Genomic DNA, 16046 nt, shown 5'->3' on the forward strand with positions numbered 1-16046 from the left:
TATGGGATTGCATTGCAAATATCATATTTTATAAAGAGATTGCTTTTTGGTTTCTTTTTCCGTTTGAATTAATCTAACAGGAAACCAACAAGAAACCACTTTCTAAATGTTAAAATGTACATGATGTAGTTTTTAAAAAAGCACGAAAGGAAAATCGTATTTTCTAAAGGGTATCATCAAGCTTTAAAAAGGAAACTAAAAATGACAATCCATTTTCAAACATATTTAATGTACATAAGTGGACACCTGCAACTCAACTAAAATTTTTAATTATTTATTCATCCTACTGGTACCAAAATTAACACCCGATCCACACAACAAAAATGCTTTTTTTTAATGATTTGTAGCATTTATTTGGTCCATTTACCTTAAAAGATGCTTTCTCAAGCTGAAAGCGAACATGTCTTTAAATATTACCCAGCCTTTGTATCTGCTCTTGATATTTCTGCTTCGTTGTATTACAATTCCTATTTAGTCTGCTTTGTTTGAAATGGTATACATTGGCCCGCAAGTTTTACTCCCTTTCTACTCCTCTTACTCTTTAATGAGGATTTCAACAAAAACATATATTTATGAACACTTAAGAAACACCACGAAGAAGAACATCTGAAAAGGGCTTTGAAGCAAATTATCATGGAATCTTGGGACCTGTTTTTCAATGTTAATTAATGGCCTATTTGATCAACTCATTTTCGCTTTATATTTTTAATATACATATGTATGTATCTATGGACAGCTAAATGTATGCATTGTATCTCCACATGACACTTCACTTATTTTTTTGATACTTCGCTTATTTATATGGAAACTAAAATCAGCATCTGGGAAACCTTTGCACCATTTATTGAATCAAGGATAGTACTTCGCATTCGCTATTAGTTAAATTAGATTTCCCAGTTTTCTTGGCAAATCACTCTACCAAATGACTTTCCAGTCTTGTTATGAAAATCTCGAAATCCTATTTCAATTAGTTTGAATCAAACAACGTCGAGATAATTTCCTCCATCATTTTACTTTTGAATTCTTGTTGATATTCTATCGAATGTGTTTACTTCATACTTCAGACAATTGATATTTAATTCCTTTACGGAGATTTGTTATGCGGTTTTAATTTTTCTTTATTTTTCCTTGCATAAACCGCAATTATTTGTATTAATTCCTCAAACCACTGCCAATATTGTAACTAAAATAAAAGCATCCGATCTTCGGGTGAGGTTATGGATGCATTTGTATCTCTGCACTTAATTCCAAACATGTAAAACCCCTTTTTGTATGGAAACATACCACCACAATAACCTCACCCACAAAATGTATGAACAAAGAGAGAAAAATTTCAATAAACACAAACAAAACACCACGAAGAAGAAACCAGACTCATCCCCAATGTTGACGAGAGATGCCCGTGAAGAGAAGATTGGAACTAGCCAACGCCCTGCCATCCGAAGGATCATTTAAACCGGACTGGATTGCAGAGCATCTAATATATTTTATGAACGAAATTGTCACAAAGCGAATAAAATAATATTTTATGTACTAAAACTAAAATTTTGTGTTGAGAAATATTATTTAACAAGTTACAGAAAACGTGTTTGCTGATGGTTTGAAAACACGCAAAATTTGTCATCATTTGAGAATCAATCGTACCTTAGTTTTGATGACCATCACCATTTTGGCCTCTCTTCCGCTGGAGAGACTTTTGGAAGTATAATCTATGTCAACAGAAGACATTCTGTCTAGTAGAATCTCAATAAAATAACGATAAATATTTAGATATTTATAATCAAAGTTAAAACAAGCAAATAAAACACATTGGAAATATATTTTTAATTAGTTTGTATTTGTATTCGTATTAGCTTAAAAAACAAACCCAAACAAGGTAAGAACATAGTACTCAAAACATTCAATTATTGACGAAATTGCATTACGTTTTTTTTTTCACACACATAAACTAAATCGACGGCATATTTGCTTCGTTTGCTGCTTGATGCATTTGTTAAAATAGACAATTAAAATGATTTATAAAATCGCTTTGAATATAAAAATCACTTATATCTAATGCTTAGCGTTCACACTCAGGTGGGGCGGTCACGCAACCAAGCTGGGGCCTGGTCCTGGTCGCCCCGCATACACACGTCGATCGACTCTGCAGTAGCCATACACAAAATTGGATAAAAATTCAAGCGTGGCTTCAACTATTTACAAAAATATGCTGCATGTTATGTTCTTGTTGCCTTTTTATGTTTTGCTTCGTATTTTTGTTTGTTTAATATTTAGCAGTTTTTAGAAACATTCGAATACATTTGTGGAGACCGTTTGGAACATTAATAGCACGTTAAAGTTCTGACAATGACGCAAGAAAACAACTAAGTAAGGCTGGAGCTGGAGCTGGAGCTGGAATTGGATCTGGATCTACACTGGGCGGTTGATACTGCGAGAATTCTGGTAACGGGGGGAATTGTTGGGATATTAAAGTGTTTCAGCTTAACAATTGCAAAATAAACCAGTAAAGCGCCAGCCAGCTGGGGTGCATGCACTGGCTGATAGAGACAGGAGGAGGATGGGCGTTAAAACTGTTCCTCGACTTGAAATATTACTCAATATGTTTCGCTTGAATTGTGTGGTTTTCAGTTTTTACTTGTTTAAAATGCATTCAATATTATTTAATATGTTCGTATTTACTTTTTAAAAGCTGACAACAAATTGAAATGCTTATTTAAAGAGAGATTTTGTACACTCAAAAAATATTCAAGAATCCGCTGACCGGGCACAGCTGCTGCGCTGCTAACTACTGCCGTGCATTGTACATTTTGTACATTGCGATGTCTGATTTGTCTAGCCATCTCTATATGGAGTAGCTTTTGCTATCGTTGCCATTGCCGGTGCTGTTTCCGGTTCCGGTCATGATTTATCGATTCGTGTTCTCTAGTATTTTCTCACTATGTGTGTCTGCCACTCTCTGACTGCTCTGCTCGAGTTTACAATGTTATTTTCGTAATTTTATATAGATGTTTGTTGAATGTATACATAGTTCTTAGAAAGTAACTCTTATGTTCTGTACGCCCACTGTGCCTGCCCTGCCGGTTTATGTATGTATGTCCCAGCGCCAGGGCATGGTCGCTGTCTACCAAGTGTTTCTGATCTCTTGCCACAATCCTTTTAGCTAACTAGCATTTAGTTACATATGTACATACATATGTATACATACATACTCGTACACCGCGTACCGTTGCTCATTTCTCAATTCGCATAACATTCGCTATTTACATGGAACTCAAAGTTACGCTTCGTAAATTTTGACTAGTTGCCTTGAAGGGTCTCTCCTCTCCTGTCCACTAATTCTGTGCTCTGCTTATGTTCTCCTTACACGTTAATTGTTTACGCGCTTATACGTTCGCTTAGGTTTCGGAATTTCGGGCAAGTGTTTGTTTGCTTGTGTAGTACTACTTGAAAAGAAAAAATGCTAGTTTTTGAAATCCTTTGGATACAGTTCATCATCATCATTAATTCGTCCTCCACTCGACCGCTTCAGTAGCTGTTGTTTCCGTTGCTGCTGCATGCTTCTCCTGTTCTTGTGCTTTCATAAGAGATTTACACAGTTGTTTATTCTAGACCTATATCACCGCTTAATTGTCTTAAACACTCTAATTATTTTAGCATCCCTAGCTGCTGATTCACTTGTCTGTCTTTGTTCTGTTTGGTAGAGTTGTCAGTTGTGGTTTTTGTGTCTTACAAAGTTAGTTGATTGATTATGAAAGTGGTGTGTGCCTCTACTTATCAAAGTTGCTTGAATTCCTCACAGTTCTTATATGCCTATTATGTATGTATGTATTCCAGTATATATGTATAGTACTATTATAATGAATCATACAATATAGATGCGTATTTTGCAAGGTATTAATTATGTTATGAAACCAATGCGATCCTATGCAAAACGTTATTCATTATATATACTCGTATGGTATGTATGTATGTACGATTTTGCGTCATTTGTACATAAAAATATATTGTATATGTATGTGCATTTACATGCCGTCAAACGCTACTGCAACCACAGCCACAGCAGCACAACACCTAATCTCGAATGAGCCAACATCATCGATCCCATCCATTCATTCTGGTTTTGTACATTTTGCGAAAACGGATTTCGGATTTCCTCTGAATGCGAATGCACTTCATTTTTGTCTTGTATATAGTTTAAAAATGTTGCATTCCTTCCGTGTTTGTATGTGTATATGTACTTTGTTGTAGGAAACATTTCGGAAATCATATATAAAAATATGCAAGTGCCACAAAACACACTACGAGATGGCTAAAAAGAAAACAGAACGAAGAAGCTTTTAGCTTGTGTTCGTTTAGTTCTGATGTCTGAAGTCATTTCTGTGGTTTTGGTTCTCCTTCTCCATGCTGTGTCTTTGCTCTGCTTAATGGATAATCGTACATTAAATAAATAGCATTTGCTACATACTTGCATTAATAGTTATATGAACCTTGCGCTACTCTTAGTAATAGACGCCTTTTACTAGCCCTAATACAAATAGCGCTGATCTAAGGCTGTATTGCAAACCATTTTCCATTTTCATATTGTGGGTGGGACACACATTTGTATGCGTGCCACCATCCCTTATTATATCGAATTCTTGTTTATTTTAAGCACTTAAAACTAAACAAAAGTGTGTGTTCATCGGTAAAGAAAAAAACAAACAATACAATTATTTACAGCCAAACCAGCTTGGGGAGTCTGGGAGTGGTTCGTTTTCGCCTTAAACATACTACACGAAATATACAATAAGTCTTAAATGTGTCTTGTATACATGTCGATCATAATGGGATTTGGTTTTGGGGTTTTAGTTAATGCATACGCAGCGCTTTGGCTTCTAATGCTTATGTGCTTATTTCGAATTGTGGTGCATTTTGGTTATTGCTACCGCTGGCAACTCAGCTGCGCAGGTAGAGCCATTGGAGCGTGACGATTGTCAGCAGCAGGAGCCAGTTGCCCAGCCGGGCCACACCTGCACTCGAGCCCGTTTCGCCGCATTTGCCTGTGGGTATAAAATAAGAGTGTTACTAAGGATTTAGCATACTGTCGCGAGTAAACAACATACCAAAGACTGACAGATTGGCCACCAAATGGTGATCGGGTGGCTTCTGTGTGCCTCGGTAGCAGGCATCGCCTACAACCAGCTTGGCTGAGGTGCCCTCCGTTGGCCGATAGGTCAGACAAACGCCGTGCTTGCTGCCCTTGTGGCGAGCTATGATGAAGAATGTGCTATTCTCGGCCCAGGAGCCGTGACAGGAGTACTCTGCAATGGGAAATCATCAGTAAGACAAAATACGCACTGGAAACGCTTCGTACGCATACCCTCTTCGCCCTCCACGCTGCACAGCGGACTGACGTCGATCGAATTCGGTTTACTGCATCCTACCCAAAGCTGTCTCTGGGCATTGTAGTTGGGCACACAACCCGGGACATCGCGACGATTCCGCGTGGCCACAAATCCCACACTCGTTTCGCTGCCATTAATGTTGCCCAGTACCAGCGACTGCTGTTGCTCGTGCTGTTGCGGCTGTTGCAGATCCTGGGGCGCACTGCGTCGACTGCGTACGGGAAGACCGCGCGTATTGGCATGCCATGAGCCACGTTCCATGCGTTCAGCATTCCGAAAGCTGAGCGTGCTGTGTCTGCAATCAAAAAATCGAGTTGTTAAAACGCCAGCAGCAGCAAACCACGGAGTCAGCTTACCCTTTATGACCAAAAGTTCCCGAGTCAGCGCTCTCGTGGTGATGATGTCCGTGTCCCAAGTGCGATTTACCGTTGTGATTGCGCTTGTGGCGCGTGGCCAAATACGGGGGCCCGATGGCACCGCGCAGGTTGTACAGTCCCTCCATTGGGCAAATCGCCGGTTCCGGATTGCTTGCTGCATAGGAAGATACAGAGGGGGTTGAACGGGGTCTGCTGCAGCTGCATCTGGCTTGCACAGAGTGCATCTCTCTTACCCAGCAAGGTAATGTAGGCCATCTTATTAATATCAAAGTGATCCGGGGCACAGGCATCCTCCAGGCGAATGGCCGGCTTGCCCGTCTGTATTTCAATGACGTGCGTGTCCCGGCGGTAGAACATCATGCACATGAATCCCGATTGACTGTGGGGCGAAAGCGGGTGGGGGTGGGGGTTGGGGTGAAAGAGGGAACGGACATTGAAATTGCCGAAACGTGTTCGCTAGCCTCTTGGCAGCATTTTCAATTTTGGCCACTTACCACCCGGTCGTATAGTGCACCACGGCCATCATTTCGGTTGAGGTCTGTTTATTTATCTGTTCGCAGAGCGCACGTGTCTCCATATAGCCGTTGGGCTTAATAATGTGCACGGACCCGTCACTGAAAAGAAACCGGTTTGAGAGTGGCAGTGAGAATAGGAACAGTTCAGAGATCCGTTTGATTCGGTTTGGTTTGGGTGACAACTTGGCCGCAGGCCTTTTGGCGGCGCTACTCACTTGGGGTGATAATTGTAGACGGCGTAGCCCATAAGTGCATGCCAATGACGGGGACCCTTGAACCAGGCTGGGAAGTCACAGCGCTCCGCCACCGGCGGTTTTCGCAGCGACATGATGCGGGAGCCAACCTGTGCGGAAAGGGGTGAGCAGAGGGTGTGGCAGTGTGGCATTTGCAGGTAAGTGAAAATGGCAGAATAGGCAACAAAAATGGTCTGTGTGTTGTGGGATTGCTTTGGAGCGGGCTGAAAATGCTTACCTCGGCACTGTCTAAGCCATTGCAAGTGGCGTCGCCGGATTGTGCCAGCTTATACTCGGCATCCTTTGAGCTGAGCATGCTGGGACCGCCTGCAAAGGGTTTTAAAGCTCAAACAAAGTTCATCCTGTTTGCCGGAAGGCAGCTTACCCATCAGCGAGGAGATTTTCTCATAGACAAAGCAGCGATATCGTTCCTCGTTCGAGATGGCATGATGGTGCGAGACCAGGCCAACCAAGTAGCGTGAGTTGCCATCCTTCCAGGTCGCCAGACACGTCAGTTCCTCAACTGCAGGTGCAGGCGGGCAATGGAACGGAACACGGAGCACACAGAGCAGAACAGAACAGGGTGCGGAGCGGCAAAGGAATAATGGAAGAAACGAAAGGAAGGAAGGAAGGATGTTCATCTTCAGTTCCAGTTCCAGAAAGATGCGATGAGTCATTGTCATGGCCAGAGACTCACCTGTACTCTCGGTCCCCAGCACATCGGGACAGGCCTGGAAGCTCAGCAGGAGGCGACTCTCCTCCGTGCAGCTCTCAATGTTGGACACAGGCGACTTGCACTCCCCGTGGCCCCGGTTGTATGTGAATATGAAGGGTCCTGCAGGCGATAAGTATAAAGAAAGAAAGAAGACTCTTCAAATGACCCAAGCCCCAGCATCGTTTGCTTCCTTCTGCAAGTACTCACCCTTGAGCGGACACTTGACCGGTTCGGCGCTCTCCCGGAAGAGGGAGTAGAGCAGGGCATCGCCCGGAATTTGGTCGCAGAGATTCTGTAAAGTCTCACGGCCCTTGCAAAAGTCTGGGGGACATGATTATTTTAAAAGCACAAATAAAAATTCAATTAATGCAAATCGCAAATGATGTTGTCGTAGACACAGAACACACAGAAATAGGATACAAATAGCAGTAGTAGTGGTAGTAGTAGTAGCAGTATTAGTATAAGTATTAGTTTTAGTATTAGTAGTAGAAAGTAGTAAAGGATTAGTGGGAGCAGAGTATGTAAGTTGTAAATTGTAGTAATTAATAGCAACACATTAAGGAAAGGACAGGGTTAAAGGAAACCAAATCTACAAAGGGCTAAGGAATTGTAAAAGATTTTTTTGTAAGTTCTTTTTTGTTTTATATTTTTGTTTTGTTTTTTGTTGTGTGCCGCACTGGAAGCTGCACAGTGGCTGCTGGGCTGGGAATCTGTGGTCTCCCAGGGCCATCCATGGCCAAGCATGCCATTTAAATTGCACAGAAATTTGTTTAATTAAGTGGCCGCCGAAGCTGATGGTCCGGGGAGAAGATTGCTCGAATAAATGACGAAATGAAGCCTTAAATCAGCAGAAATGTCGCAAGTGGCGAGAGTGACGAGAGAGGGATGGGCATGTTGCGGTCATGGCCCCATAATGCCCATCTCCCCATTCCCATTCCCATCTCCGAGCTCAGCCCAACTCCAGCTTCAAGTGCGGCACACAGGAGAAGGCAGAAACAACAACAATTTCTGTGGAAATGTATAAAAAGCGGCGGTAAGTACAATACATAAGTAAGTAAGATAAGTATGTAAGTTCCAGAAAAACACAAACGAACCAAATAAAGTGGGGAACCAGTAAGGAACAACAAACCAAACCAAACCAAAGACTTGTGACGTTCACAGAAATAACTTAAAGACAAGAGTTTTTCATTTTCAGCACTTCCTCGGGCTGGGCTGGTCTGGGATCTGACTGCAGTTGGTATTGCAGACCAGAGCCGCACCAACTTTTGTGTATTTGTAAACTCAACTGAAAGGCACAACACACGTTTAAAACTGAACCGAAAGCAAAAACACACACATGTGGTTCATCTCTGGCTTTGGCTCGCCACCGAGCAGAAGTGAGACCAAAAGCAAAGGATGGGGGTAAGGTTCTTAGGTGGTTTTAGGCAATAAATAACAGGTAAAGGTAGCAAAGGTAGTAAAACAATGTTGGGGCCTGGCAGAGCCCCATTCAATATAAGGTAAGGTATTTGTTGCTAGAGCAAGCATAACATTTTGAATCAACTAAAAAATAATAACAAACATTTACTCATGATGAATAAATTGAGTAGTCGGGTGTCTGGGTTGTATGGCAAACGCGAGCGATATATATATGTGGCACATACATATATATTTGTGTATGTTTTCTTTTGGTAAAGGGTCCTCTCTTTTTTGTTCTTTTTTTCATTTCTTTTTATGATATTGGTAAGTAGTAGAGTTGTTTTAAAAGTAGATAATTGTAACTAAAATCCGTTTCGTATGAATGCACTTCAATAGATACGGATATATATATATTATGTACGATATATACATATATAACACATACAGGCATGGTTCTCAACATTACAAAAAAATCTTTACAGCTAAAAAGGCACACAACAAACAGTTTTCGTACTGGCGGTTTTTTTGGTTTTTTAATTTTTGTATTATTAGTGATATTATGTTCAACAAAACATCGAACAGTTTCAGTTTTGTTTCTTTAGTAATAGTACACAGGCTACAATATGGCAAAATGAAAGCTGGAATCATAAAAAAACACAGGCACACGCAGAGCAAAAAACAACAGAAAATGGAAAGAGTGAGAACAAATGATGAAAAAGCACCAATTATGTATGTAATGTGGTGTAAAAGCCAGGATACGGCCAGGACTCTCTATTCGTTTGTGTGTGTATTCGTTTGTGTGTGTACGGGTAAGTGTGTGGCGTTTTTGAGTAATGATTGTAATTAAGTAGCAACTACACTTTATGAGTTATACAAAGCATACCGAGTATCAGAGGCACAAAAGGTGTGGGACAGGGCGTGGTGTGTGTGTCATGTGTTTGTGTGTGTGTGTGTGTGTGTCTACTACGGAGAAGCGTTTGTGGCATATAGTAGTATATCATGACAAGGCAAAAAACGACATCACAGACACGGTTAAAAAAAAAAACAAACAGAAAAGGAGAACAAATTAAACAAATTATATTACTTTGCAGTGGCGATTTTTTTTTCGGTATTCTCTGGATATGTGTGCGGTCGGACCGACCGTTAAGCGCACAGTTATGTTAGATAGCCGGGCTAAATTACCGTACAGAGTACAGTACAGCCCCGAGCACACACTAGCTAGCTGCACACACAACACACAACACTCAACACACACCACACACACAAACAACACTTAGACACTTAGAACGAACGGAATGAAAAATGAGAGACACACACAGCTAATACGAATACGAGTACATGTACTATATAGAAAGAAGAAGGAAGGAGCACACCGAAGGAAGGAACCAACGAACGAACGAACGAACGAACGAACAAACGACACAAATTGTACAATAACTTATGAGTAACCGAGAGCAGAAATTGTTGAGTTTCATGTTAAAATTACATTAATTAAAATTACACACATGTAAGTAAGGAAACAGAGAATGGGGGAAGGGACGAAAGAAAGATTTCCAAAACAGAATCGTAACCGAAAAAACCACAAAAAAACACCAAAAAGCAACCGAAGGAAAGATACAACAAATGAAAAGGCACAAACACGGACACACAGAAAAAGGAAACAACAACACAGAATCGGGAATGGAACCCATAGAGCAAATAGTAGTAGTACGAATAGTAGTAAGTAGTAGTAGTAGTGGGGTAGTAGTAAAGTAAAGTAGTAGTAGGTTGTTAGGTTAGGTAGAATGTAGTAAGAAGAAAGTACAATAAGTAATTGATAAATGAGACAATTATACTAGCGGTCACCGGGCAGCCCATCCCAACATTTCATCATCATATACAAAGATGTTTACATCATACATATATATTTTTGGGCAAATATATATATTTCTTTTTCCATTATGTTTTCTTTTCGTTTGGTTTTTCGATTCGGCTTTCTCATTAGGAGCGCAAAATTTAGCTGAAATCCTTTCTTTTTGATAACTTGATGTTCACGAAATTGAATTAGAAAAACAAAGTGTGACAGAGAGTAAGTAAAAGTAATGAGCGCATTGCTTTCTATACAAAATGTGTCTCGAATTCGCTTTCATAGGCTTTCTACAGAAACAAATGAATTTTCCTGTTTTTATTTCAACCTTTTTTTTTTTATTTTTTGTATGCGAAAACAGAAAACAAAAGCGGGTAAGATGGTGGTAGGATCTGGTGGATTGAGGTTGAGGTTGGGTGGGTGTGGGCGGGTGCGGACAACTGAAGGAAACTGAACAAACCGTTAAACGAAATTTGAAAGGCATTCTTCGAAATGGAATGGGCATTGGGGTTGTACAATACGATTTCCAAGAGCTGGCAGACTTGATCTGATTAGGAAAAGGAAATGCAAAGAATTATTCCGCAAAACATTATCATACAATAATAAGGATTTACAAACCGTTCGCTCGGATCACAATGGATTTTCAAGTTTTCAAGTGAAAGATTCGAGTGAAAAAATAATGGGAAAACTTATCGATAGGGGGGGATATATTACAAGTGTATTTATGTACATATTCGTCATGCACGGCTACCAATCTTGGAAATCCTACTTTCAGCTTCGTCGGCAGCCGAAGATCGAGTGTTTTTATTATTGATTTTTGTTGGGTTCTTTTTAAGTGGTTTTTTCTTCTTCTTCGCTCGCTCATGGGTTTACTGTACAAAGTTGATGATGATTTTTTGTTAGCAGTGGATTAATATAAACATTAATAATCATAATCATGTACAAATACAAAGAGTTATATATAATATATCAAAAAACAAAATGAAAGCGTCTCAATCGGTGACAACGAACAGTATCTCAAAGTAAACTCAAAATCAAATCAATCGGTAGTAAATATGTATGTAAGTATGTATGTACCAACAAACAAACAAACACAATTAAATATCTGTACAAGAGAATATATGGAAGGAGACCTTTATTTACAGCGTTGTGTGTTCTTGTCATTGTTCGAGCAGTACTCGCGCAGTGCTCATACATATGTATGTTCTTCTTAATCGAATGTAGTCCTATTGTTCCCGCCGCTATCAATAATGCTGATTGCCTGATTTTGTTCTGTAAGTATTCATATTCATGTCCGCTTCCTATCGGCATTGATGCAGCGGTTCTACGAGCAATAAGTAGTTGCAGGTAATGCTCCCCCCAATCAAATGTGGTTTATGCTCCTCTCTACACTCCCCAATAAGTCGGGCAAGGGCCGGGGCTGGGGCCACAGACACGCAACGGGACACGGGAAACGGGACACGGGACGGTACAGGGGCACGTGGCAGGACAATGGCAGATAAGTGAGCAGAGCATAAAAATAATAAATAAGTATCAACAAAACCCCAGGAACCTAACCGTAACAAAACAAGGCATACAAATTAAGACGAATGGGGTTTATGGCACGACTTTTATATGCAAACATATACTTTTGTACGTATCTAGATACTTGTATACATATACATACACAAACATATATACCTATAATAGTATATCAACCAAATTGACAATGGAGGGCAGAGAGCGGAAAGCAGCCAAATAAATAGAACAGAATAGGACGGATCCGAGTAGACCAGGAACAACGGAGCGACAACAAATTAATAGAACAAACGAGAGCGAAGAATGGGAACGAGAACGAGAACGAGAATGGTTACGGTAACGGTAACGGGAACGGGAACGACGACAACGAGAACGAGCAAAAAATGAATGAGCACACATAAAATATTGCATAAATAAATGAAATGAATTGAAATGAAAATGGCAATGTGAAAACACACATATGTACATATGTATGTGTGTACACCCAACACGGTCAACAAAAACAACAATTGGTAACACCGAAGATAGGAGGTCGTGCCAGAGCCAGGGAAAACACTCGAAATTGGCTGACACCCTGGGTGCCACTGACGCCACAGCTCCTGGAATCGGAATCGGAATCGCAATTGGAATGGAAATCGTATGCGAATGCGACTCGGCTCTTTTCCCTTCTGTTCTGTCCAGTTCTGTTCTGTGTTGGATGTTATATACGCTTTGTATATATAAATGTACGCTTCGAAAACTGTACCGACACACGCAGGGGCTGCCCCAAAACAAAACAACAACAAAATATAAAAGGAGAAAAAGAGGGAAAAGTGGGCACATGAAAATGCCAAAAACTATATAAAATAAAATAAAACTCTGTGTTGGACGGACGGGCTGACTAGGTTGGGCCCGTGGCTGCTGGTGGCCTCCTCCTGGCTAACAAATTACCCAGTCAACGTACGGAAACGTACAGGTTGGAGCCACCCACACACAATACACACACACACACACACACACACACGAACGCACACATCCCAGGAATGGCAATGCCCCTTGTGTGTGCGTGCGCGGTGACTGTTTCTCTCATTCTTTCTTTTGGCAGTAGGCATAAAAGGCATGGCAAACATTTTTACCGACATTTGATTAAATTTAAATATCCTTGTATCCGAAATTGGCTAAAGCATGTCCCGTCATGTTATGACACCAAATAATACAAGGAAAATACGGGGAAAATGCCTCTGGGGGAGCGAGTAACAGAGAAACGGAACGCCGAATAAACTCATAATGCCCGTAAAATTCCCAAAAACATTTCGGGTCTGCAAAGAATTAACGTTCAAAATTGCATTGAGAAGAAAAGTGAATGAACCGCCCCCAAGTCATGGACTGTGGGGGGTGGCGGGAATTATGGAGTGGACCCGAGGAGAACTCTGCTCAATTGATAAGTGGTTTGGTGTTGGCTGGAGCCCTGCCGTAGTTTTGCTTAATTATTTTAATTATTTGTATGTACCGCCTACGTTTTTGCACTTGGCGCCGCACCGCTCGCCGCACCGCGCAGCACTGCAATTAAAACGCGATGCGGCCTGGCCTTCATCATTGAGTGCCCCGTCCTCGTCCGTCGCAACCTTTAACCGTGGTGGATTTTCCCCCCCTCACTTGGGTGTGGAGTGGTAGCGAAATTGGTATGCAAATGCTGGCAGCCCATCACTAGCTTATGTACTACTAGCCATACGCAAAATGCTTTGCCCAAAAGCGCTGCAAAAATAAAAACTCTGGGAATATAATTACGCGAAACGGAGCTGGGCCTGCGGCTGTGGCTGGGTCTGAGGTACTGTCTGCCTGAGAGGCTGGGTGGCTGTTTGGCTGGGTTGGCTGGGTTGGCTCTACTGATACTTGGCGAGTGGGTGCCTCTTATGTAGTTGTACTCGAAAATGCAATTTAAACGGCAGTTAGCTGATGGCTGCCTTGAAGTATGCACTGCTTTTTGATGCCCATATTACCAGAGTTAAAGCAAATGAATCGAGGAACTCATTGGATTGGCAGCTCAGATCCTTCGAGCACAACATACACCACACAAACACAGAAGAACATGGATACGCACACAATCCGGGCACATCCTTTGATGCTCGACACAAGTGAAAACGACACTACATTAGACGTAGACCAATTAACAAGGCTTTTCCTGTTAATCCTGTTTGTACATTGTGCAAGTCTTCAGTAATTGAAACTGTCGACTGTCTAAGTCCAATTATTCTGCACAGTCTGCCAGCCCGAATGGATTGTGTGTGTGTGAGTGTGGGTGCGATTACCAGTACGGGCACGAGTATCTGTATCTGCCTTTGTATCTCTTTGTGTGGCCAGTAAAAATTCTATCTAAATTGAATGCAATTTCATTAGATTATTGTCCAAAATCTCAATTTAAAGCGTATTAAATCAGCTTCAATGGCACGGAAGAAGTATTAAGAAATCTTTAGCTCAACGCCAGGAGCTGCTCTTTTATGCAAACATTCTCACAACACACACGAACACACACAGGCGCTGTGTGTGTGTACTTCTGATTGTGTGACAAATCTAAACAAATAATGATTTAATAAAGAACATACACACACACACGCAATTCTATTGTGCCATTGATACTATTGTTTTACGGTCTGCCAATCAAAATGAACTGAAAACCGCCCCGCCCCAGCCATCTCTGATATGTTTGGGGAGCGGCCTCCAGTGCCCGACTGCTTGTTGCCTCCGAGGCTTTTGAATTATAAATGAGACCTAAAACTCTCGTTTAATATTTAAACAAAATCAAATCAAGGAAAAAAGGAAGGCAGGCAGGCAGGCAGGCAGGCAGGCAGGCAACACGAGGCAGCCAAGACAGCCAGTCAAACAGTCAGACAGTCAGACATTCAGACACTCGGTCGGTGCAAGTGGAAATATCAACTTGAAAATATCAAATGAAAGGATGGGCGGAGTTGGGTTAGGTGGGTGGGCGTGCCCTGACTTGGCGTTTTCCAATTCGAGTCCAACTGTCTGGCTACGCTCTGGGCCAAGAGCTCACGGTGATGTGGATATATGGATGTTGGTGTTCCTGGTGCTGTTGCTGTTGCTGGTGCCAGTGTGCTGGTGGGTCGCCACTTAAACTAATTTGATTTCTATTGAGGCAAACAAATAATAAATAATGAATTTACATTTCTATGCGTGCTGTGTTACCAACGCCGCCAGACCTTGCCACGGCTGAGCCGAGCACAAATGCGAATGGATTGTATTAGTGGAGTGGAGTGGAGTGAAGTGAAGTGGGAGGTGGCACTCTCAGGCTGTGCTGCTGTTTCTACTTGCATTATGTGTCAGGTGCTAGCCTCCATATGCCAAGACTTAATTGCATCTTCTTGCCGTAATTAGGTGCACTGGAGGCCCAGGAAAAGCTCGCTACCTGATCAAGAACTAAGCGCATTATAGCAATTACCAACGAATTACGACTATGTGAAGATTATGCATACATATCTTGTATGTATGTACATATATCAGTGGGGTACTTCAGGCAGAGCCTTTCAATTGGAGCTAGCCTGGGGTGGCTGAACTGTGCTCGTGCTAAGAATATTCTTGGATACTCGCACTTATTACACAGCGTAATACAGAGTACTCAACCTGCTGGAAATTAAGAGAAAACACTTTGACACTTGGTGTCGCATTTCCATTTTCATTTACTCCGCGTCTCGACCGACCGAGCGACCTATAAATAAATCATGTTCCCGGCAAGAGTAAGTAAAACAGGCGACAGACATGAGTGGGTTGATGAGCGAGTACGGAAGATGATTTGAATGTGAAACCAGATGAAGCGAAAAAATAAACGGCAAGAATCAAGAACTTACGCGCGGACTGACTGTTCTGCTCTCCAGGGTACTGGGATCCTATTGGAAATATAATCATCTAAAAGTTGAATACCGTTTGGGTAAACTGGTTCAGCCTATTCCCCGGACTCTGACTCTGACTCTGACTGTGACTCTGACTATGATGCTCTGGCTCTGGCTCTGGGTCGTGTGTCTCTGGTGTGGGGGTTTCTGAGGGTTTTGTCATGAGAGAGTGGAGA

General features: G+C 41.6%; 1 protein-coding gene across 4 annotated transcripts in view; it reads right to left on the minus strand.

The window, feature by feature from the left end:
* Positions 1-2252: 2252 nt before the first annotated feature.
* LOC117897069 overlaps positions 2253-16046 on the minus strand; it is a 32170-nt gene continuing 18376 nt past the window's right edge. For 2 of the 4 annotated variants that reach the window (XM_034805676.1, XM_034805673.1), the window contains exons 5-15: positions 7432-7545; positions 7207-7344; positions 6895-7032; positions 6748-6836; positions 6492-6619; positions 6256-6375; positions 5995-6140; positions 5741-5915; positions 5360-5679; positions 5103-5300; positions 2253-5039 (exon numbers count right to left, since the gene is read on the minus strand). In XM_034805676.1, the coding sequence (XP_034661567.1) occupies positions 4936-5039; positions 5103-5300; positions 5360-5679; positions 5741-5915; positions 5995-6140; positions 6256-6375; positions 6492-6619; positions 6748-6836; positions 6895-7032; positions 7207-7344; positions 7432-7545 (1670 nt within the window). In that variant the 3' untranslated portion in view covers positions 2253-4935. Of the gene's footprint in view, positions 5040-5102; positions 5301-5359; positions 5680-5740; positions 5916-5994; positions 6141-6255; positions 6376-6491; positions 6620-6747; positions 6837-6894; positions 7033-7206; positions 7345-7431; positions 7555-16046 lie in introns of all 4 variants that reach the window. The other 2 variants (XM_034805675.1, XM_034805672.1) reach the window with 1 other exon arrangement.

Source organism: Drosophila subobscura, chromosome O, assembly GCF_008121235.1.
Source record: "Drosophila subobscura isolate 14011-0131.10 chromosome O, UCBerk_Dsub_1.0, whole genome shotgun sequence".
Taxonomy (NCBI): domain Eukaryota; kingdom Metazoa; phylum Arthropoda; class Insecta; order Diptera; family Drosophilidae; genus Drosophila; species Drosophila subobscura.